This window comes from Periplaneta americana, chromosome 2, assembly GCF_040183065.1.
Source record: "Periplaneta americana isolate PAMFEO1 chromosome 2, P.americana_PAMFEO1_priV1, whole genome shotgun sequence".
In the NCBI taxonomy this organism is placed as follows: Eukaryota; Metazoa; Arthropoda; class Insecta; order Blattodea; family Blattidae; genus Periplaneta; species Periplaneta americana.
The window spans coordinates 184,315,782-184,342,421 of record NC_091118.1 but is presented as its reverse complement, the minus strand read 5'-3'; the positions used below and the strand labels follow the sequence as shown (position 1 = coordinate 184,342,421).

Sequence of the window (26,640 nt, the reverse complement as noted above, 5' to 3'; positions counted from 1 at the left end):
ACTCCAGAATTTAGCCTTAATGATTTATTTTCTTGAAAAAAAAAAGATCTTCTACATGCTGTATATAATTAGGGCGGCGAATTTATTATTTATGTTATGAAAATAAAATATTACCCCTGAAAGTACATCCGTCTTGGCTAGGATCGATTGGACATTTGCTTGCTTCTAGGCCTTAGTAGGCTGATGATAGATAAATATCAAAATGTAAAATGTTTCCAGAATTCCTTGGTCTGTTTTCTCTGAACTGGAGTCAACAGGCCGAATCTTGGACATTGCAGTCCTCGGTAGTCTCTGAGTTCTGAGGTTCTCGGATTCAATTCTGGCCGAGGACGATGAATTTTAAAGAACGATAAATTCCTTAGCATGGTTTCCTCTGAGAGGGACGTGAACCTGTGGATCCCGTGTCCTACATTTATGGCATGTAAAAAAAACCCATTAAACATTCCCAACAACGCAGAAGCACATTCGATGACAGGACGAAGTTTAAGATCTGAGTTACGGCGGAGGTCGTTTAATAATTGGTGTCGTCTTCCACAAAAAGGCAAAGGAGTGGTAACTTACAGTAAGATCCAAAAAACAACTCTTGGATTAGTAATAGAAGAGGAATATCATCCTCAGAGTGGACCAATGCCATAAAGATGTCCACAAACATCGCAGCAGTACGATCGGTGCCAGGTTGTTCCTTTCAAGATCAAAACTGTCGTCATCCAGGATGCAGCGAAGTAGAAACCCTTGGGCATGTTTTGGGTTATTGCCCTAAAGGAGAACTACTGAGGAACAATCGCCACCTTAAAGTGAGAAGCTCCATCGCAACCACTCTTCGGAGGGCAAAGTGGGAGGTGAGAATGGGTCAACGAGAAGACCAGACATTATACCATCGATCGCCGGAATCAAAGAAGCCTCATTCTTGACCCCACTGTCCGTTTTGAGAAGGATGATCAACAAGCCAATAACGTTAACGATGAAAAGAAGTCTATTTACAACCCATGTATTCCTCACTTCAGTGAGAGATACAAAATGAATATTAATACATGGGAAGTGAAATGACTTCTTTTTGGCGCTAGGGGAACTTCATTTAAGTTAACCAAAACCATTCTCCTTTTTCTAATGAGTACATTAACAAAATTTGTCTAATGGTATTGAGAGATTCATTATCCATTTTACACAATCACTTGTACAATACTATGTAATTTTTTTCACTTCATTTCATTACTCTTCAATGTATTTTCATCTCATGTTTCTCCGAAATCAAATTGTACTTTATTTTTAAATTTATCATTGTTCCGTATTCTCTCCGCAATCATATTGTATTTTTCATTTAACCTCTGCTTTGTATTCTGGATCCTAGTGGTCAGCCGTAGATGTCGGCCAGATGTCCCAAATTGTGGAATTTGTTGTCCAGATAGAGGGATTCAGGCAAAGTTCGATTGCCATTTCTCGCTCACGCTGAATAACATCGGCATTTAGAAGCGCCGCTAAATAAAATACTAGAACTGATATTGGATATGGCGTGGTACAGAAAGTGGGAGCCCTAGCACAACAGTTCATAATGTTACTGATTACTTGAGTCTAGATACGAGGGGATCCCTCGTGCGATGTGCGTTCAGGTGGCGCCAACATAACTGCATCGCGGCGAGCAGACATGCGTTGCGTGATGTCTGTCACCTTTCCGGATTTGGGTTAGGATTATAAAGAGGGGAGACAGCGACTCAACTTTCCTCTCTCGGTATATTATTTAGGCGCCCTCATAAACAATAGACTGCTTCACTCATTACCGTCTGAAGTTGGAACAACTGTATCAAATTAGGGGAAGAGCTCAAGCACAGGAAATTCTATGAACGCATGCTATCAGTCGAGTGAGCCTTTATTCCAAGGAATGTTATATAGTAAGTTATCATATTTTTGTGTCATCGTTATGAGAAATGCTCTACTTCCTAGGCTTGTGGAGTTATTCAAAAGTAAAGACAATTTTGAAGTCTCTGAAATTATGCTGAAAATGTGGTTTACATAAAATAGACACCAAAACCCAAGCAATGGGATTTATTGATGTATTACACAAATACAAAATTAAAACATGACTACCTACCATTAAGTTTTTCAGTCATTAATACCTTGCACAGGATTTCGAAAAAAAAAAAAAAAAAAAAAAAAAAAAAAAAAAAAAAAAAAAAAAATCTACAAATCGTTTCATACCTTAAGTAATCACTCTCCAGTTCTCTTTTGCATATCCAAGAGTGCATAAAATTAATTTGCATCTACAGAGGCAAAAATAAGTTTTTCAAGAAATTAATCTTAGAAAGAAATAAACCAGTGGAATGAATAGCTTGAATATGTGTGTCGCATTTGAAAATGATTCTACATAATCATATAACATATTATAGTATTACGTCCACGCCTGTGGAGTAACGGTTAGCACGTCTAGCCGCGAAACCAGGTGGCCCGAGTTCGATTCCCGGTCGGGACAAGTTGCCTGGTTGAGGTTTTTTCTGGGGTTTTCCCTCAACCCAATATGAGCAAATGCTGGGTAACTTTCGGTGTTGGACCCCGGACTCATTTCACCGGCATTATCACCTTCATCTCATTTAGACGCTAAATAACCAAATCTGCTGATAAAGCGTCGTAAAATAACCTACTAAAAATGTATAGTATTATATTATATTATATTACATTATATTATATTATATTATATTATATTATATTATATTATATTATATTATATTATATTATATTATATTATATTTTATGCTCGACCATGCCGAAATGTAGTAATTATACACCTGGTAGCAGACCTTTAATGCATGTCATTAAAGTACACCTACTCATTAAAGGTCAGGTCTTTCAGCCAATGACGACTCAGGTTACAACTGTTCAGCCAATGACAGGTCAGCTTTCTACCGTTATAAAACCGCAAGTATCGATTATTCTCGGATATGCAATCGAAAGAGAATTAGCGAAAAGTCACGGAGGCTGGAAATCCAATACTGTCGCAGAAGGTTATGTTCTGTTACTATAATAATTAGCGTTAATTGTAAATAATATTCAAATAAATTCAATTTGTCATCTCGTTTTTCAATGTTTAATTTAATGTCAATGTTATCTCTGTAGGTTCTTATGGCCTAGCAAGGTCAATGTGGACATCTGCTCCTCGGAAAAAATCAATACTTTCGCGTCTGCGCAAATCTCACAACATACGGGACATTGCTCCAGGTCAGATGCAGTAAAATTAATAATATCAAGTTAGAAATATGGTCGAGCATAAAAAGTCGTATGAAACTCGCCTATAATGGCAATTAAGAAGCTCGTATGAAAATTATGAAACTCGCTTGCGCTCGTTTCATAAATATCCATACTCACTTCTTAATTACCTTCATTATAGGCTCGTTGCATAATGTACTAATATTATATTATATTAACGACATTTATATTGTAAGATGGAAGAACAGTTGAAAGAAGAGCAATTTGGCTTCAGGAAAGGAAAAAGTACGAGAGATGCAATTGGATTGCTACGAACAATCGGCGAAAGATACCTAGAGAAGAATAAAAAAGTGTATATAGCAGAAAAGGCTTTTTGAATAAACTGATGGGGATCCTAAAGAAAATTGGTCTGGATTGGAAAGAGAGAAAAGTATTCAGTAACCTTTATATGAAACAACGAGTCAAAGTCAGGATGGAAGAAATGTCAGAAGGAAGTGAAACAGGGAGAGGAGTGAATAAAGGATGCCCTTTATCACCTACCCTGTTCTACTTGGAGGACTTGGTGAATAACTGTTTTCAGAACATGGGAGGAGTGATAGTAGGAGGCAGAAGAATAAAGTGCTTAAGATTTTCTGATGATATAGCTTTGTTAGCAGAAGAGGAGATGATACTAAGGGATATGCTACTGGTGCTAAATGACATCTGTGAACAGTATGGGATGAAGATAAATGCAAATAAGACGAAGACCGTGGTCACAGGAAGAAAAATAAAGAAGATAAACTTGCGAATTCTAAATGAGGCAATAGAGCAAGTAAGCAAGTAGACAGCATCAAATACTTAGGAAGTACTATAAGCAGTAACGTGAGCTGCTGCCAGGAAGTCAAAAGGAGTATAGCTATGGCAAAGGAAGCTCTTAATAGAAAAAGGAGCATATTCTGCGGACCTCCGGAAAAGAAGTGCTTTGTGTGGAGTGTGGCATTGTATGGGGCAGAAACGTGGACATTACGACGAAGTGAAGAGAAACGAATAGAAGCATTTTAAATGTGAATTTGAAGAAGAATGGAACGTGTGAAGTGAACAGACAGAATAAGAAATGAATCTGTGCTGGAAAGAGTGGGTGAAGAAAGAATGATGCTCAAACTGATCAGAAAGAGGAAAAGGAATTGGTTGGGTCACTGGGTGAGAAGAAACTACCTACTGAAGGATGCACTGGAAGGAATGGTGAACGGGAGAAGAGTTCAGGGTAGAAGAAGATATCAGATGAAAGATGATATTAAGATGGCTCATATGAGGAGACAAAGAGGAAGGCAGAAAATAGGAAAGATTGGAGAAAGCTGGATTTGCAGTGAAATACCTGCCCTTGGACAGAACATTAATTGAAATTAAATGAATGATATTATATTTGTGACAATAATTATATAAGTGAGTCATCACCATTTCCCTCTTCTCTATGACTAGCGTATACAGCAGCATGTTATTCACTAAAAATGCTTCTGAGTCAATTCACAGTCATTTTGATTCCAGTTTTTACAGATCGTACACAAATATTTCTCAGTTTATGAACGTATTAATGAAAATCCAGAATGACATGTATATATTCCAATTTTTACAGATCGTACTCAAATATTTCTCAGTTTATGAACGTATTAATGAAAATCCAGAATGACATGTATATATTCCAGTTTTTACAGATCGTACACAAATATTTCTCAGTTTATGAACGTATTAATGAAAATCCAGAATGACATGTATATATTCCAGTTTTTACAGATCGTACACAAATATTTCTCAGTTTATGAACGTATTAATGAAAATCCAGAATGACATGTATATATTCCAGTTTTTACAGATCGTACTCAAATATTTCTCAGTTTATGAACGTATTAATGAAAATCCAGAATGACATGTATATATTTCAGTTTTTACAGATCGTACTCAAATATTTCTCAGTTTTTATGAACGTATTAATGAAAATCCAGAATGACATGTATATATTCCAGTTTTTACAGATCGTACACAAATATTTCTCAATTTATGAACGTATTAATGAAAATCCAGAATGACATGTATATATTCCAGTGTTTACAGATCGTACACAAATATTTCTCAGTTTATGAACGTATTAATGAAAATCCAGAATGACATGTATATATTCCAGTTTTTACAGATCGTACTCAAATATTTCTCAGTTTATGAACGTATTAATGAAAATCCAGAATGACATGTATATATTCCAGTTTTTACAGATCATACTCAAATATTTCTCAGTTTATGAACGTATTAATGAAAATCCAGAATGACATATATATATTCCAGTTTTTACAGATCGTACTCAAATATTTCTCAGTTTATGAACGTATTAATGAAAATCCAGAATGACATGTATATATTCCAGTTTTTACAGATCGTACACAAATATTTCTCAGTTTATGAACGTATTAATGAAAATCCAGAATGACATGTATATATTCCAGTTTTTACAGATCGTACTCAAATATTTCTCAATTTATGAACGTATTAATGAAAATCCAGAATGACATGAATATATTCCAGTTTTTACAGATCGTACACAAATATTTCTCAGTTTATGAACGTATTAATGAAAATCGAGAATGACATGTATATATTCCAGTTTTTACAGATCGTACTCAAATATTTTTTTCAGTTTATGAACGTATTAATGAAAATCCAGAATGACATGTATATATTCCAGTTTTTACAGATCGTACTCAAATATTTCTCAGTTTATGAACGTATTAATGAAAATCCAGAATGACATGTATATATTCCAGTTTTTACAGATCGTACACAAATATTTCTCAGTTTATGAACGTATTAATGAAAATCCAGAATGACATGTATATATTCCAGTTTTTACAGATCGTACTCAAATATTTCTCAGTTTATGAACGTATTAATGAAAATCCAGAATGACATGTATATATTCCAGTTTTTACAGATCGTACACAAATATTTCTCAGTTTATGCACGTATTAATGAAAATCCAGAATGACATGTATATATTCCAGTTTTTACAGATCGTACTCAAATATTTCTCAGTTTATGAACGTATTAATGAAAATCCAGAATGACATGTATATATTCCAGTTTTTACAGATCGTACTCAAATATCTCTCAGTTTATGAACGTATTAATGAAAATCCAGAATGACATGTATATATTCCAGTTTTTACAGATCGTACTCAAATATTTCTCAGTTTATGAACGTATTAATGAAAATCCAGAATGATATGTATATAAAAATCAACTTGGCCAATGAATATCAGAAAAAAAGTTAGAAATGGCATAAAAAGAAGAGTAAACGGTTGCAGAGTTACATTACATTGTTCAATAGAAATGAACTTTCCATAAATAATTTTGTGGGCAAATCGCAATATAGCGAATGTAGAAGCTCCGCCCACGACCCCTTCCACTTTTCCCCTACTAGCTCACCAGACACTCTACGTGATAGGCGAGTGTTGTGTCGAATGCACATTTCATGTGGGTGGGGATAACGTCCCCTACTGGCGTTTGCTATATTGCGATTTATCCTTTTATCAGTTTAAGTGAAATAGCCATATACAGTGCTGTCATGGTAATTTTTCTCTTGGCCATACGCCACACCCCTTGTTTTCTCTCTTCAAATATATTTTACTCTCCTCTCTCTATCTCTCAGACTGTCCTTTAATGATTTTTTTAATATTAAAGAAGTAAAGAAATTGTTTTGCTTTATATTTTAATTGTACAACAAGCTTGATTTAAAGAATACACCATGTAGCACCACCGTAGATGCACACTTGTCTCGATGAATCTTGGAGTGTGTATTTGCAGCAATTGTTGTTTTTCAACCATTATTTTATATAATTCTGGATTCAGTGCTGCAGAGATGGACAATTTTTGTTTATGAATATCAAACAAAATACATTAGGCACTGCAAGAAATGATCTAAGATCTTTACAGATCTCCGGTACAAAACTTAGGCATCCATATGCCGTATGGCTCCGTACAGACATTTTCTTTTCCCCATACTATTAATTTAAAAAAATTGTAGGTTCCCATACGATGTATGGCCCCCGTATGGCGTCCATGACAGCACTGGTAATATATGGCTGTCAATAATTCTATACATGTATTTCATGCGTATATGGTATTTAATTTATTTTGCACATACAGGGTGGCACACGAAATGTCATACAGTTTAATTATAACATTAAAATTTTAATATTGTAGTTTCGATGTTTCTAACTGCGCTAGTGGATGCCGAAATTCATGCAAAATCCGATAGATAGCATCACAATTCGGATGTAACCATAGCTACGAGCACAAACATCAATTTTTGAAATGGCGGACAACGGGTGAACACAAGGTGAAAGTTGTTCTGTGTTGTGAATAAACAAAACGTTCGATTCTGGGCGAGGGAACCTCCTTGCATTCTGCATGAAAAAGAAATGTTTGGGGCAAAAGTTTCTGTATGGGCCGCAATTTCGAGCCACGGAATCATCGGTCCAATTTTCTTCGATGAAACTGTCAACCGAGTTCGATACAAAACCATGTTGGAAAGCAGTTTTATCCCCCATCTCATGGCAAAGGTCTCCCTATGGAAACTCAGTGGTTCATGCAGGATGGAGTCCGTCCACACACTGCAAACACCGTTCTGGATTACCTGCACGAGATGTTTGATCTTCGTGTGATGTCACATCGACATGATGCGGCAAAATGTGGCCGCCTCATAGCCCGGACATTAATCCGTGCGATTTCTTTTTATGGGGATTCCTAAAAGAGAAAGTGTACCAAAGGAGGCCAGAAAATGTGGTACAGCTCAGAGTCCTTCTACTGGAGTTGTGCCGTGCACTATCTGAAGACTTGTGTCGAAAAGTGGTTATGAATGTAAGGGTTCGTTTGCAAGAGGTTGTAAGGCAAAACGGCGGTCATATGGAACTTGTTCTGCATTAGAGATAAAATTCCAACTCCTAATTATTAATTCTGTATAATTTTGTAAAGCTTTAATACAAATCAATACGTGTTATGTGTAAAATAAATGGTATGACATTTCGTGTGCCACCCTGTATATGTGCACTTTGCATGGTATTTCATGCATGGCCGAACTAGAATGACGTATATAGCTACTCCCAACATTTTTTTGTGCGAGATAGTGCGTATTTGCTTGTTTTCCGCACAGAACCAATACGCGGTAAGTGTGAAATACCGTACCACATTCAGTATTCCCAACGTAACACACATAACAATTTCCCTCTTCTTACCGCTTAAGCGCGACATTCATTTTACTGCTTTAGGCTTTTAACATATTATTTTTAGAGACGTTTAACATAGTAATAATTATAAATTGGAAACTTACCACTGCAATTTCACCTAAATTGCAATGTTAATTATTGTTTTTAAATATTTGCAAAAATTAAGTAAAGTCTACTACTCCATGAAACTTATTGCATTCCTGATACAAGTAACATTAAGGAAGCCGTGAAAAAATCAACAAGATTCCAGATGCCGATGTTATTACTGCAATATGTTATATAAATAATATTGTTAAAATATTAAAATGAAAAATAAATCATTACATAACCTTACCGTTTGTTTTAAGTTCGCATTTATAGACTGGGGGAAAAAAAGACAGACGTATATCACGGCCTGCTGGAGTATAGTAAACACAGAAAACATTTTATAGCAACAATGTTGAAGAAAGATATTTTGGTGTTCCGAAGTTGCCGTCATTAAACAGAAACCAAGATGGAGATTTCATTGCAACTAATTAGAAATTCGTCTTTCAGGTATGTAATAAACGATCTTCGCATAAAATAATGTACGATACACGAAGGGTATGTTTGTTTTCATGTTCTCGGAAATTAAAAAAGCTCAACTACGTTTCGCTTTTTCAATCTTTTCCTCGACCATGAAAACGTCAACATACCGCTCTTGTAACGTATATTACTATTGTGTTTCAATTAGAGTGTATTATTTTTCCTCTCAGTCGAACTAGAAGACTCCGTTTCGTACCGAGGATAATCCAGTTCCTTATATCAGCTGACTAATCTGCAATTTAGCACTGATGACGTTACAGTATATAGGCCTATTATATGACGAAAAAACAAAAGGAGAACAATTAAATTTATGTTTCCCTGCAGTTTATGCCCAGGAACACTACATGTCAGAAACTAATTGCTACTTAAACTACTAGTTCATTACGTACTGAACTCCTAAAGTGTTCAATTCACCTCGTTATCGGAACGACAAATCCTAAGTCGCAACACAAGCTTCACCGATCACGGTATCAGTACACTTCACGTCATATCCGGTCAGATAATGGATACATTTTCTTATTGTTACAAAATATTTCCTCATTTGTAACGTTATATTATTGTGGTGTGTTTTGGTGTTTTTCCGTTTCTTGTCGCAGTTCGTGATACGATGTAAACAATCTAAACTAGAACTCACCAAGCCGCGTCATACACGCGGATCACACCACATTAATTGGCAATAATTCGCGTACAATTCGACAGGCCAGTTCGAAAAAGAAACAACTAAAAATTTTTAAAATTTTGATAAACCTGCGTTTTAAAGCTTGATGTTGTTGTGAAAAATCCAAGGATCATTGAAATTACTCCAAAATCTTTTAATGATGTTATATATATATATATATATATATATATATATATATATATATACTGTAAGATTCAAATTAGAGTTTGGTAATTGGATTTTTCACAGAAACATGGATCTTTAAATTGCAGCTTTCGCAAAACTTTAAAATTTTGAGCTGTTTCCCTTTTGAATTGGCCCGTCGAAATATATTCTCCGATTCTGAATTAAAATACTTACTTACTTACTTACTTACTTACTTACTTACTTACTTACTTACTTACTTACTTACTTACTTACTTACTTACTTACTTACTTACTTACTTACTTACTTACTTACTTACTTACTTACTTACTGGCTTTTAAGGAACCTGGAGGTTCATTGCCGCCCTCACATAAGCCCGCCATTGGTCCCTATCCTGAGCAAGATTAATCCAGTCTCTATCATCATATCTCACCTCCCTCAAATCCATTTTAATATTATCCTCCCATCTACGTCTCGGCCTCCCTAAAGGTCTTTTTCCCTCCGGCCTCCCAACTAACACTCTATATGCATTTATGGATTCGCCCATACGTGCTACATGCCCTGTCCATCTCAAACGTCTGGATTTAATGTTCCTAATTATGTCAGGTGAAGAATACAACGCGTGCAGTTCTGCGTTGTGTAACTTTCTCCATTCTCCTGTAACTTCATCCCTCTTAGCCCCAAATATTTTCCTAAGCACCTTATTCTCAAACAGCCTTAACTTATGTTCCTCTCTCAAAGTGAGAGTCCAAGTTTCTGAATTAAAATGCCTAAATAAATTAGGAAAACGCGTCATAAAGAATACGGTTCTCAGCGTTGTTCTCGGGGTACTCTCTTTTACTTCCTGCATTCCACCAACAGTCTCAACCTTCCCTTCAGTTGATATGGAGAGTGTATCGAAAATGGTGTTCAAAACTTCGGGTATAGATTCCTCATAATATGAGAAATATTATAGGCCTATATATATTCCTCATAATATGTAGAGAAGAAAAAAAATGTTATATAACATGGGTTCGAGATATTTTACGCAGGCCTACTTGTTAGGGTCCTGACTCTATCAGGGGCAGAGGCACAATGGCTCACCTATCAGCGTCGGCCGATCAGGAAGGGTTTGGGGCTCCGGACCCTTGGAGCTCATCAGGCTACTCGTCCGCGAAACGGGAACTGGTTCTATCCGAGCCCCTACCACGCCGTAGCGAAGAAGTGAGAAATATGTTCTCAAATTTCAGTTCTAGGCCCTATTCTATTTTTAATATACTACTAGGTTCAAAAAGTTCCCGGAATTTTACTACCATTTTTCGTATTAATATATAACAAGGGATATTATACACTTGTTTTGTTGGTAACATTCATGATGTCATTTCCTTAAAGTTTGCTGATAATGGCAATTATTGGTTTTGAGTTGTAGGCAATTGTTTATCATAGTGTTTCGTTTGTTCGTCGCATTTTGTAATTATGTCCACAGAGCAAAGTACAAACATCAAGTTCTGTGTTTTGCTGGGGACATGATCAGTATGGCTGATGAAGATGGTGATTTCTTAAACAAAATGAAACTGGTGCTACTTGTACGACCCAGTCCCTAAACGACAGTCATCTGAGTGGAAATCGAAAACATCTCCTCGGAAGCAAAAATTTCCTAGGGACACTTCCAAAGGCAAAGTTATTTTAAATGTTATGTTTTATTTAACGACGCTCGCAACTGCAGAGGTTATATCAGCATCGCCGGATGTGCCGGAATTTTGTCCCGCAGGAGTTCTTTCACATGCCAGTAAATCTACTGACATGAACCTGTCGCATTTAAGCACACTTAAAGCAAAGTTATGTTGGAAGTTTTCTTCGACTCTCAGGGTCTCATGCACCATGAGTTCATTCCAGAAGGTCGTACTGTAACGAAAGAATTGTACGTAGAAACCCTCCGTCGCCTCTGGGACGCAGTGAGAAGGAAACGTCCAGAAAAGTGGGTAGAAAACAACTGGTTCCTTATGCATGACAATGCACCTGCTCATCGCGCAATTATTGTAAAGAATTTTCTTGCCAGGCACAACATAACTGCTTTGGATCACCCACCATACTCTCCTGATCTCTCACCACCTGATTACTTTCTGTTTCCCCGTCTGAAAAGTCATCTGAAAGGACGGAGATTCAATGCTGAAGAGGTTATCGCAAACGCGACGAGAGCACTAAGACGGGTTTCACAAAATGGCTTCCAGGCCTGCTTCCAGGAACTCTACACGCGTTGGCAAAAGTGTGTTGTTGCGGAAGGCAACTATTTTGAAGGGAATGCTGTAGAATAGTGTTTAAGGTACGTTGTTTCTATGATGCTAGCAAATTCCGGGAACTTTTTGAACCTAGTATGTATATTAATGACTTATTAAAAATTAACTTACAACAATGCAATGGTGTTCACTATTCTTATGCAGATGACACAGTTTTACTTTTTGGTGGAAAAACCTGGCATGATGCATATAATAATTCAAATAATGGACTTGAATTAATAAAAAAAATGATTTGACATAAATTATCTTTCTATCAACGAAAATAAAACCATCATTATTCCATTCTCATTATCTGAAAAATGTAACAAACCTCCTACATCTATATTAAGTATTAAATTACATAATTCTTATTGTTGTCTTATACAGTGTAAATGTCCGATTATTAAAGAGTCCTCTGAAGTTAAGTATTTAGGCATAATTTTCGATAATCATTTAAAATGGAACCAACACATTAATTACCTTTGTAATAAATTACGTAAAATAGTATATTATTTTGTTTTATTGAGGAATTACTTGTCAATAAGTTTATTACGTACAATATATTTAACTTTATTTCAATCGGTAATTATGTATGGAATTACAGGATGGGGTAGCTCATTTAAATCCAATTTTAATCCACTTTATTTATTACAGAAGAAAATAATTAAAATATGTCTTCATAAACCTATTGATTTTCCATCTCAAAATTTGTTTATAGACTTCAATGTACTTAACGTAAGACAAATTTATTATATTGTATTAATAAAATTCATACATAAAAATCGAAATAATTTTGAATTGTATTCTCATAGTTATGAAACAAAAGGTATGAATTCTTTAAGATTGTTTGAACCAAAATGCAACACTGTTACAGTATTTAATCATAGTAGTAATTTAGGCCCAAGAATATATAACAAATTTATATTTAAATATCCTAATCTTGCCAATTCTAATAGTTCTGGTATTAAATTTAAAAAGTTATGTATGGATTTTATAAAAATTGAAAAATTGTAAATTTAAATTTATATCTATAATTACAAATTGTATAGTATAATTATTAATTTCAATTCAGGAATCCGCCCCTGAGCACGAGTTCTACTCTTTCAGGGGCGAGCTAAAGTTTCTCTGTATATTTTATAATTTATGTTACAATTATTAGAAAAATAAATAAATAAATAAATAAATAAATAAATAAATAAAATTGAAGCAGCGGAAAGCCGTCATTTGTTTGGAAGAAAACGCGCAGGATTTCGAGACTGCTATTTGAATACGTGTATTGCGTATCCGAAAGCTGAATGTTTTTGTTTAAAGGAACAATACTTCCTTTCCTTTAATACCATGTGTCTGCTGTCAGTAGAGTATCTAGGTTTTCTGCGAGGGAAATCGGGATATCAGAAACTAACTTAAGACATTAGACTTACCAACATTTTATCATAAGATTTATAGTCGTTTTTTGCAAAGTAGTGTTCGCGTGCTGTTTAATGTAATAATAATAATAATAATAATAATAATAATAATAATAATAATAATAATAATAATAATAATAATAATAATAATAATAATAATGGCTTTATTTAACCTAGCAGAGTTAAGGCCGTAGGTCCTTCTCTTACAGTCAACTAGGATTAAAACTTGCTTACATAGTTCAACATGCACTGAATCGGATTTAAGCAATTACATAGGTCTAAGATACAATTTACATACTGATATCAAAAGAGGCAGTTAAACAACAATTTACCTAATAAAATAAAAATAAATCTAATGGAATACATATTAATGTTGTTAGAATCAAATACATGAAATCAGAAGCCGATAATTTAATAAAATGTACACGATAGAACAATAATAAACACATTGGAATACATATTGGTATTAAATTGCAAGCAAGTAGAATTCACATAATTAAACCAGAAACAGACAATTGAATAAAATGTAGATAATAATAATAATAATAATAATAATAATAATAATAATAATAATAATAACAATAATAATAAGAGTATTTATAGTGGAATACATGTAGGTATTAGGTGTTAAATGAACACGATTTACATAATAAAGTTATAAACAGAGATTTGAATAAAGAATACAAAAAAATGAACGCTGCGGTAAACATAAGTTATGAGCATTAAATTAGAAGAAAATACTATTTACATAATAACATTAAAACTACGATTGAATTAAGTGTACACATTAAAAAAAATAAATAAAAAATAAATATAGTGAAATACATTGCATTAAATATTTGCATTAGGTCTGGCAACTCATCATAAGATATTCTTCTAATTTATATTCAAAACAAATCAAAGTTGGCAGCCCTTGACTTCAGCGGCAGAGAATTCCAGTGACGAGAAGTAGCAACAGTGAAAGATGAGGAATGCAGAGATGATGTGTGAAATGGAATTTCTAGCGTGATATCGTGTTGTGACCGAGTATTTAAGTTATGATAGCGAGAAAGATTGTGGAATCGAACAAATAAGTAATAGGGGGCAGAGATGTGCAAAATTCGGTATAAGAGAGAAAGAGAATGTAACTTTCTCCTCTCGTATAACCTGAGCCTAGATAATTTATCGAAAGAAGGTGAATGTGATCGTTGTAGCGTACATTACAAATATTCGCCTCCGTGAGAAACACTAATATACAAGGGACACACAGCACAGTGAACACTATAATCGCTTTTCCTTTTATTAACACGTATATGTTTTAACCATTTGCTACTAAATTAACTTTTCAACTTTTTTTTTTCGGAACCGGTACTGCAGCAGTTTCACTATCTGACGATGAATCCATGTTTAAACATACTTACATACTTACGAGGAACCCGGAGGTTCATTGCCGCCCTCGCATAAGCCCGCCATTGGTCCCTATCCTGAGCAAGATTAATCCAGTCTCTATCATCATATCCACCTCCCTCAAATCCATTTTAATATTATCTTCCCATCTACGTCTCGGCCTCCCCAAAGGTCTTTTTCCTTCCGGCCTCCCAACTAACACTCTATATGCATTTCTGGATTCGCCCATACGTGCTACATGCCCTGCCCATCTCAAACGTCTGGATTTAATGTTCCGTGTTTAAATATAGTTCACTAAACTATAAAACGCAGCAATTGTATAATATGTCTGTTATTAGTGTAAAATATGATATCAAAACTATCTTTTTTGGCACTCAACGCACTTGAAAATACACAGTGTTTATTAATTTCGAGAGTAGCGACTAGGTACCGCAACGGATTATTCAACAATACGGTAGAACTAGGGGAAGTATTATCCTGCGAGTTTAGTTGCCTTACGGCAATTAGCTGGGCTACCTCATAGACTTACTAAATATCCGCGGGTTTCCTCTATGTTCACAATGTTACCGTTTGAGTCATCTATACTAATAATAAATCTGTACCCGAAATGTTTCTGGTAATTTTCGATTTTCCAAAAAAAATTAGTCCTAACATATATAATTAACCACCCTGAAACCGAAAATCACTTTTTTTTAAATTTTTGTTTGTCTGTCTGTATGTTTGTTACCTTTTCACGCAATAATGAATGAACGGATTTCGATGAAAATTGGAATATAAATTGTTTTCATTGTAACTTAGATTTTAGGCTATATGGCATTCAAAATACATTATTTAAAAGGGGGGTTATAAGGGAACCTGAATTAAATAAATCGAAATATCTCGCTTATTATTGATTTTTGTGAAAAATGTTACATAACAAAAGTTCCTTTAAAAGTAATTTGCGATAAGTTTTATTCACTGAAAAATTTTGATAGGACTGATATTTAATGAGATAAATGAGTTTTAAAATTAAAATAACTGCCATCTAAGGCCGCATAATGAAATAAAAAACAAATGACTTCGTCTATAACGGGCCTTGGACAGCAACAATCGAAAGCTATGAAAGATAGCCTACAGAGAATGTTTCTGTGTTTGTATGAAGTAATATCGAAAGCTAAATTAACCGATTTGTATAATTAATTATTATTTCATTGGAAAGTGTAGTTTCCCTAGATGGACAAAATGCTATAATGTTATTACAGTAACTTCTGATATAATATAATATAATATAATATAATATAATATAATATAATATAATATAATATAATATAATATAATATAATATAATATAATATAATATAATATAATATAATATAATATAATATATGTAATGTAATATTATATAATATAATTTATTTAAAGGGTTCAGATCCATAGTGGGCCAAACGCCATTTACTGAATACGTAGAAAACAAGGGTTAAAATTAAGTTATTACCATAATTCAATGGAAACCTATAACAAGTAAAATAAAGTATACACATTAAATCTAAATGATGTCAATGTTCATTAAACTGTGGTTGCATGTAATAAAAATTAGAAACATGTTAAAGGAATTGTCATTGCACCAATGAGTGGTCTCTGGACCAAAATGGTCCATTTTAATTATTTGGATGCAATTTAAATTAAGTAACATATTAAACGATTTATCCTTCTATCAAACACGAATGTTCCCTGGATCAAATGTCCTATTTTAATTATGTAATTACTTTATATTTATTTCTAACGGGTGCAGCGGAGCGCACGGGTACGGCTAGTTATATAAATAAAAATATCGGATAACAGGAAATGCGGACTAATTTGTTTAAATATTATCTAGGCTAATATCTGTAAAATCGGGATTTGATCAATCCCGACTCGCTTTAATAGGGATTCAACCAGGAAATTGGGAGAGTCCCGTCTAAATTGGGATATCCAGCAACCTTGGCTGTCAGGCTTTCATCATTTCCATAGGAACTCTGAATGTAAATATTCATAATCATAACCACGGTTAATAAAAGTATTAATATGTCAACTATTTAATTTAATCTGTAGGTTTAACTGCTGCAAGAAGTCAAAAAGCATTATTATTATTTTTATTATTATTATTATTATTATTATTATTATTATTATTATTATTATTATTATTATTGGTGGTGGTGGTGGTGGTGGTGGTGGTGGCGGTGGCATCATTAATCCGTAACTAAGGCAAGAGTTACTTTCAATCAGTGATATTAAAAAATTATCTTCTTATAATTTATAGGCCTACAGTTTCTGTATCTTTAAATTCGGTGAATAATTATTCATGCATAATAATAATAATAATAATAATAATAATAATAATAATAATAATAATAAATTATTATTATTTATTTATTTACTTATTTATTTATTTATTCTGGCGAAGTTAAGACCATCAGGCCTTCTCTTCCACTTAGCCAGAAACAAAAGAAGCACTGAAACAACAGCTGTTTGAAGAAAATGAAGGATATGGAATGGATGAAGGACAATAACAATGTATAATAACGTAGTTTGAAAGGTAACAACTATCTTCCAAATGAGTTGAACACGCTGATGAGAATTTCTACCCTACAATGTTGCCACAATTAAACGTTTTGAGTTTCTCTTTCCATGCACCTCAGATTCACAGAACGTAAATTACATGTGTTCGAAATCGGAAAGGTCTTTTGTAGGAGTCCTGTATATCAGAAAGAGAGAAGGTACAAGAGATGCAATTGGACTGCTGTGAACAATCAAAAAGATACGTAGAGAAAAATAAGAAATTAATGTAGTATTTGTGTACTTGAAAAAAGGCTCTTGACAGAGTGGATTGAAACAAATTCATGGGGATTCCGAAAAAAATTGGTGAGGATTGGAAATAGAGGAAGTTATTCAGTAATCTTTATATCAAACAATGAGTCAAAGTCAGAATAGGAAAAGAAATGTTAGTGGGAAGTGAAATACGGAGAGGAGTACAAGGATGCCCTTTACGACTTACCCTGTTCAACACCTTCTTGGAAGATTTAGTGAAGAACTGGTTTCCATAACATTCTTGTAGGGGGAAGGAGATTGAAAATAAACATTTTCTTTGCTTGCAGTTTTCTTTAAAGCTACAACATTCTGTAATTTCAAGGAATGCTTTACATACAGATATTTGGCTCTTAACACGCGATTATACCACTGAAACGTGTCGTGATGTCACTGTGCACTTATGTCGTCCTATTATTGGGTGTTACCACCCTTGGTGACAATGACGGCCTCCATGCACCGCGTGTGCTAGCCTCAAGTTCCTGGATCGTCTCCTTGGGGAGACGCATTGACGCGCTCAGTAGTACTGCCCACATTTCGTTCAGGATTTAGGAGCATTTTAGGCGGCACTTCGTGCTTCAATACGGATCAGTAGTTGCAAGGCATATAGAGCCTATCGCTTCCTACGCATACTACATACTTAGGCTGGCCGTACGTCCCGGTTTAAATGTCCTGTCTGGGTGTCCCGGCCGGTTTGCGAATTGTCCCGGGAAAATTTATCTATCTATCTATCTATCTATCTATCTATCTATCTATCTATCTATCTATCTATCTATCTATCTATCTATCTATCTATCTATCTATCTATCTATCTATCTATCTATCTATCTATCTATCTATCTATCTATCTATCTATCTATCTATCTATCTATCTATCTATCTATCTATCTATCTATCTATCTATCTATCTATCTATCTATCTATCTATCTATCTATCTATCTATCTATCTATCTATCTATCTATCTATCTATCTATCTATCTATCTATCTATCTATCTATCTATCTATCTATCTATCTATCTATCTATCTATCTATCTATCTATCTATCTATCTATCTATCTATCTATCTATCTATCTATCTATCTATCTATCTATCTATCTATCTATCTATCTATCTATCTATCTATCTATCTATCTATCTATCTATCTATCTATCTATCTATCTATCTATCTATCTATCTATCTATCTATCTATCTATCTATCTATCTATCTATCTATCTATCTATCTATCTATCTATCTATCTATCTATCTATCTATCTATCTATCTATCTATCTATCTATCTATCTATCTATCTATCTATCTATCTATCTATCTATCTATATCTATCTATCTATCTATCTATCTATCTATCTATCTATCTATCTATCTATCTATCTATCTATCTATCTATCTATCTATCTATCTATCTATCTATCTATCTATCTATCTATCTATCTATCTATCTATCTATCTATCTATCTATCTATCTATCTATCTATCTATCTATCTATCTATCTATCTATCTATCTATCTATCTATCTATCTATCTATCTATCTATCTATCTATCTATCTATCTATCTATCTATCTATCTATCTATCTATCTATCTATCTATCTATCTATCTATCTATCTATCTATCTATCTATCTATCTATCTATCTATCTATCTATCTATCTATCTATCTATCTATCTATCTATCTATCTATCTATCTATCTATCTATCTATCTATCTATCTATCTATCTATCTATCTATCTATCTATCTATCTATCTATCTATCTATCTATCTATCTATCTATCTATCTATCTATCTATCTATCTATCTATCTATCTATCTATCTATCTATCTATCTATCTATCTATCTATCTATCTATCTATCTATCTATCTATCTATCTATCTATCTATCTATCTATCTATCTATCTATCTATCTATCTATCTATCTATCTATCTATCTATCTATCTATCTATCTATCTATCTATCTATCTATCTATCTATCTATCTATCTATCTATCTATCTAACTTGGTAGAGATAAGGCCATCAGGCCTTCTCTTCCCCTTTACCAGGGGATTACAACTACAATATTAAGAATACAATTACAATTATAATTACAATTAATATTAAATTTACAAATACAATCAAAATCAAAGTACTAAAAGATTAACTGATTAATAAAAGCTAGACACTTCATTGTAAAAGTTAAGAAGAGAGAAACATTTTTTTATTAGTTAAGTAAAAATTAATCCTACTCTACGCAGTAAGAAAATGCTTAATAAGTTTGCTTTTGAACACTACTAAATTCCGACAGTCTCTGATGTCACTGGGTAGGGTATTCCACAAGCGCGAGAGCGAGATTGTGTATGATGATGAATACGATGATAAATGTAATATGTAAAATACGAACATGTAATAAAGGAGTAATTAATCATGGACATAAGGAAGGGCATAATTACTGCTACAACTAATATTAAAATGGATTTGAGGGAGGTGGGGTATGATGATAGAGACTGGATTAATCTTGCACAGGATAGAGACCAATGGCGGGCTTATGTGAGGGCGGCAATGAACCTCCGGATTCCTTAAAAGTCGTAAGTAAGTGTTCGGTTTCTACCCTAGATCATATATACCCAGATAGGTCGGCCTTATAGGCTTTGAGGTTAACTTTTGTCAGGTTTACTACGCTGCCATCTAGTTATTAAATAAGGAGTCACGTCATAATTCCCATTTGAACTGCATTAGCGACTGCCATCTCGTATTCGTTTACAGCAGACGGGTGGCGATCCTGGCGGTTGTTCTCTTCAAAGTGCTGCCGATTTTAACATAGCGATGAGCTATCTGTTACATATATGATCTAGGGTTTCTACCGAAAGACTGAGTTACTGCGGAATAATCGCCATCACAGGGTAAGGACAATACTTGCTGATATCCTAAGATAACAAGGATTAGAAGTCCATGAAGAAATGCATTGTATCTCGGAAGATGATTCAACAAGACGAGCAGATATTGTTGTCATTGATAGAAAAAACAACACAGGAACAATACTAAACCCGATTGTCAGGTTTGAAAGAGATGCACAACAGCCAAAACTAACTGATGTTGAACTTTGCATTCCTTATTTTAGCAAGCAGTATAACATCATGGCTAATCATTGGTCAGTACACGGACTTCTTCTTGGAGTTCGTGGTGCCATCTCCAAATATACCTATAACCTTTTAAAATCAAAGGGATTCACATTTTACAATGTCGAGGAAATCCTTAGAGAAATTTTGAAGGATTCAATTCAAATTTTGCAGTTTCATCTCTATTTCAAGTAATATGATTTCACCTTCACTTTAATTCTCTCTTGAAATTTATTGTATGTAGGCCTACTCGTATTTTCAGTGTTTCATTGTAAACTTTTATATATGTATTTGTTTTCTGGATCCTTGTGGTCATTCTTACTGAAGGGCAGATGGTTTTATTTTATATATATTTTTTAAATTGGGGACTTTATTTAATGTGAACTTATAATGGCAGGCAGAGTAACTAATCTCATGTCCCCATGTTTTATGTCGCTACCAGTGCAATTCAGGTACTCAGCTTCGAAGCCGTTAGTCCTGTGAATTTACAGTGTATTTTTATTTATTTATTTATTTGAAAATTTTTGTACATTGGTACTATCAATTTGTGCTTAAATAATTAACATTACAACAATATGAGACTTGTGGCGAGGGTGACGTCCATTAACGTTCCTCAAAGCATCAACAAATCAGTGTGTCTTTTCCTCTTGAGGCGACGACCAGGCTGTGCAGGGGGCAGGTTCCGAGGAATCTGGTTGATTAATCTGTTAGAATGTGTTGACAATGTTGCATATAATCGTGTATAGGAAGAATGAAGTACAGTACAGTGTATTTATTTTTCCCTATTATCATATTACAGGGTTATCTAAGAAATTAGCAAGTTCTTTGTGAAATTAGAAGAGAAAGAAATTAGAAGAGAAAGAGTGAGGGATATATACACAACTACAAATACAATTACTGCCACGAACTGTAGATATAGTAATGGATTAAATTTAACAGCAACGTAAGGTTGCCATAAGAAATCAAACAAATAACAGAGTGAAGTTTGGCTCTTTATGACGTGGAGGTCTCTTCATAAAGCTTACTAACAATATTTCTTAATAATATATTGAAAAAATATTTAGTTAACCAAATTAACGTTCATAAAGATTATTACAAACTAATAACATATTTACTTACTTGTTGGCTTTTAAGGAACCCGGAGGTTCATTGCTGCCTTCACATAAGCCCGCCATAAGTCTCTATCCTGAGCAAGATCAATCCAGTGTCTATCATCATATCCCACCTCCCTCAAATCCATTTTAATATTGTCCTCCCATCTACGTCTCGGTCTCCACAAAGATCTTTTTGCCTTCGGCCTCCCAACTAACACACTATATGCATTTCTGGATTCGCCCATACGTGCTACATGCCCTGCCCATCTCAAACGTCTGGATTTAATGTTTCGAATTATATCAGGTGAAGAATACAATGCGTGCAGTTTTGTGTTGTGTAACTTTCTCCTGTAACTTCGTCCCTCTTAGCCCCAAATATTTTCCTAAGCACCTTATTCTCGAACACCCTTAACCTATGTTCCTCTCTCAAAGTGAGAGTCCAAGTTTCACAACCATAAAGAACAACCGGTAATATAACTGTTTGATAAATTCTAACTTTTCAGAATTTTTGACAGCAGATTGGATGATAAAAGCTCCGAGGTTTATTTGAAGGTTTCGTAACAAGCTGTTTTTTACGGTGATGGGTTGTTAGCCCTTCGCTCAACCCCCAAGCTGGAGGACCACCTCTCATCGGCTGTCCGCGACTGCTTATTCAATATATTCACAGCTACCCTACATATCTGGAGGTCGTCTCCTCGATCCGCAACCTGAGGACGCGCCATGCCGTGGTGATACGGACCCACAATACATGGACTAATAACATATTTACTGATATTATTAGTTTACCAGTCAGTTGCTACAGTTTTATTGTTTGTGTATTGTGTCTTGGTATTGTGAAGCTGTTTTTATCTGCTCTATTAATATTTTAACAAATTAATGTGAAGAAAAAAACGAAAGTAACATAAAAAGTGTATTCCCTGAAGAAAGTACTTCAGTTAAAAAAACTAGTCACTTTGAGACTTCTTAAAAAAGACAAGAGAAGACAAGCGTGGGTAGAATTAAGAGACTATGCTGTGTCTATTGCATTGATTTTAAAGGGTATCTGTGGTGTAGGTATCTTGCACTGAAAAATCTACCTTCAGGTGGTTGTGCGCTTAATGGCTCAACTACGATCTGAATGCCGAAGGACTTCTATTACTCCAGCGTACATACAAAAGACCATGACTAATAATTATATACTGGTTTGCTATCTCACAGTTTTTCATAAAATAGACGTAATGGAAACGCGAAAAGAAGGTCGTGTACGTCATATAGATGAATACTGATATTATGGAGGCGGTAGGAACTAGAATTCTCACCGTAATCCATAAAGGAATTGTGAAAAACTCTGCAGGGGATATGTAGATAAATTGCGTTCTTGACCTCAAAACAATGTCATAATTTTAGCTATGCTGCTGAAAGAAACGGAAGGCAGGTCAAAATCCAACTACAACAAAGGTGAAAGCTTATCAAGCAATGTGTCACAATTAGGGACGGAACAAGTCGTAGCGTCACGGACAACACAAGCTGATACCTCCAGCAAAATGTGATAGGCAATTTACAACATTTTCTGTAACCACTCAAGTTAGGCAAACTACAAGACAAAATAAAATGTTGCAAATATTACACATAAATTCTCGTAGGGGTAGACACAGCTTTCCATTGGCGATATGTAAGAATTCGACGGTGTTCGGGTAAAGACTTTACCCCAAGTTAAATCCTACCTGTGAGTGTACAAAAAACCACGAATACTAGTATTTGATGTGTTTATTTGTGTAGGAAATTACTTGCATTAGGGGTTCTAAGTTTAATTTTAATTTATCTCAAAACTCATTTTATGAATTATCTCCCTTTGCCCAAACATCATCGAATTATACAGAGATCCCACAAAAGACTTTTCCGGTTTCGAACATGTAATTTATGTTCTATGCATTTGAGGTACTGTATATGGAAATAGTAGGCCTACCAATGGAAAGAGAAACTCTAAAAGTTTAATCTACGTAAAGAGTAATTTTTATGTTTTGTTTTTTTTCTCCTCTAATATTAATTATTAATATCAATTTAATATTAAATATTAATCGAAAAGTTTAGTTGTGGCAACACTGTAGTTGGTAATATTGCCTCATAACAGTGTATATAAACAAATTTGTTCATTGTTGAGGCGAAATGGCTGCTATAGAGGACAGAAAAGCTTGGTTTTCATGTGAACCAGTCGGTTATTAACGTGCAATGGCATTACCGAACAAAGTTTGGTGCAGATCGACCCAGTGGGCCTACAACCCGTAAATGGTAGCCTACATTGATTTTAAGGCAAGTTTCTTCCCAAGCGGTTGCGATTTCGTCCGTAATGACTACAGTTGCTGCTCTTCCACCCTCTTATATTAATTCTGCTGGAATTTGATGGAAACCAAGAGACTTGCAATTTTTCAGCTTTTCTATCGCAATTTAGACTTCAGAAAGTATGGATTCGGGTATAAAGTTTGTATTTGAATTTCGTCCTGATATTTCTTTAACATTTTTAATTACTATTGTATTCAAATAATTAAAATACCGTTTGGTCCAAGGATCATCCGTTTTCGGCGCAAGGATAATTCATTTAACATATTTCCATTGCCCTACAAACAATTAATAGAAAATATCCACAAAAGGACTGGTTGTACATTTACACTGATGGATCTCTCATGGATCAAAATGAAGGAGCAGGAGCTAGGCCTACTTGCCAATACTTTTCTCTTTATAAAAATATTGGCAAGTACACAACAAATTTTGATGGCGAAGTTGAAGCCATTTATACATCACTTCAAAATGTATTTGTTTGGTTAAACCAGTGCAAAAACATAGTCATCCTGTCTGACTCCAAAGCTGCAATCCAGTCCATCAGCTCAACTACATCCCCTAAAATGGAAAAAGTAAAAGAAATTCATTGCATGGTAAAACAAATTCAAATGCTAAATAAAAAAGTGGTCTTCCAATGGATCCCGGCCCACTGCGGACTGAACGGTAACGAGAAAGCAGATATGTTAGCAAAGAAAGGAACTTATATCAACTTAAAAACAAATTTCAAGCTCCCATATGAATCAATAAAGCTAGTCATAAAAAGAATAAGTTACAGCGAACAGGCAAAACATCAAAATTCAAAATGGAAAGAATCATTCAAAGATCCAAAACTAATTCCTGATCTACCTCGAAAATCTGCCGTGGCCATGTTTAGATCGATTACTGGTCATGATTGCCTCAGTAAACACCTCCATCGTATTGGAGTACTGAATTCACCTAAATGCTTACTGTGCACCAGAGAAGAGAACATGGAGATGGAGCACCTGGCTAATTGTGAAAATCTTAGGACATTTGTGGACCTTCCATCAAAATATTGGGAAGCAAGAAGGATGATGACTTCATTGTTAAATCCAGAGCATTAGATACACACACATATTTCTAAATTAGTCTTGATAACATTCTTCAATAAATCACTCCAAACTAATTTGAATATAGCGTGGATTGTGTACGAAGATATTTTTGTGTTAGCCCATTATGCCTCATCATTTACGTAAATGAAAAGAAATTAAAATTAACATGGCACATAATCATTATTTCAATACAGGAAATAAATAAAGTAAGCCGGTTAAATTCACGGTGTAGCATGCTGTAGACAGTATCCGTAGCTGCTGCCGTACAAGAGTGCGACCGTTCGGAGATAAAATCATTCACAGAGCAGGAGTGGTAAGCACAATAAGCCTCAGGCTGCAGTACAAGCCTTTGGGTTCCTCCTCCGTAAAAGGAAAAAAAGGCAATGAACAGTTATACCTTATGGAATAATTAATATATACCGTACTTAATACGTGCAGCGTGCACATTTGTAAGTTATTCCATCTCCCACTTTCAGCAAATTAGACATCAGTCCTATGTGTGGTGTGGGAGGATATCGAAGTTTCAATAAAAATAGTATTTTACTGTGGACTAAATTTCTATGGATCTACCACAGTGTTCACATCGTGTTTTTAAGTGTGTTCTTTCATTTTATAGGTGATGCTAGTAACTTTACAATGTGCTATATTGTGGGGGTGGTGGTATGCTTATCATTTACCCATTGTAAAATCTTTAGTCTATGCTCGAAGTAGCCTACTTTTAAAAATTATCTAAATTACAAGGAATTTCTATTGAAAAGTTTATCTTAATCTAAGAAGCTTTACATTCTCACCTTTTCTCTTTGTTTTCCTCGCCAAGATTCGGAATCAGGTCCCCCAAAGATGATGCCTTCTTATATTTCTTCAATGTATCGCCACCAGAAGTTGTATGTAGGTATGTAGCTGAGATGATCTCAGTTTTCGGTGTTCTTTTAAATCCAGGACGCCGACATGGTAAGAAAGATGGTATCTTGTTTGATCTTTTAAAACGAAGAGCTCCTTGTTCTGCACCGAGCTGATTTCTCGAATTGTCGCCACAACCTTTGGTGAGACAGGGTGCTTCGGGTTCTTTGAGTAAACTAGTAGACATTTCAATTATTTTCACTTTTCAAATCCAATGTTCACCATCGTCTATTATGTTATATTCTTTCTTTGTTTGAATTAATTTTCAACAATACTATAAATCAATGAAAATGTTATTGTTCAAATTATTCGCATTGCTAATTCAGAAATTCATCATTATCAATTATTTCATAACTTATTAGTGTGTTTCATTTTATTTATATTTATCAGATAAAAATATAACAGTGAAAATACTTTTAATACTTTCTTAAATGGAGAGAAATAAATGTAATTATATGAGTAGTATTTACAT

The 26,640-nt window shown here is 34.4% G+C and overlaps 1 protein-coding gene across 1 annotated transcript in view; it reads right to left on the bottom strand.

The window, feature by feature from the left end:
* The window catches only part of LOC138694905 (protein Hook homolog 3-like), a 210,678-nt gene extending 184,266 nt beyond the window's left edge, over window positions 1-26,412 (bottom strand). Inside the window, exon 1 of the mRNA XM_069819089.1 lies at window positions 26,060-26,412. Within this exon, the coding sequence (XP_069675190.1) occupies window positions 26,060-26,355 (296 nt within the window). The 5' untranslated portion in view covers window positions 26,356-26,412. The remainder of the gene's footprint in view (window positions 1-26,059) is intronic.
* Window positions 26,413-26,640: the final 228 nt, after the last annotated feature.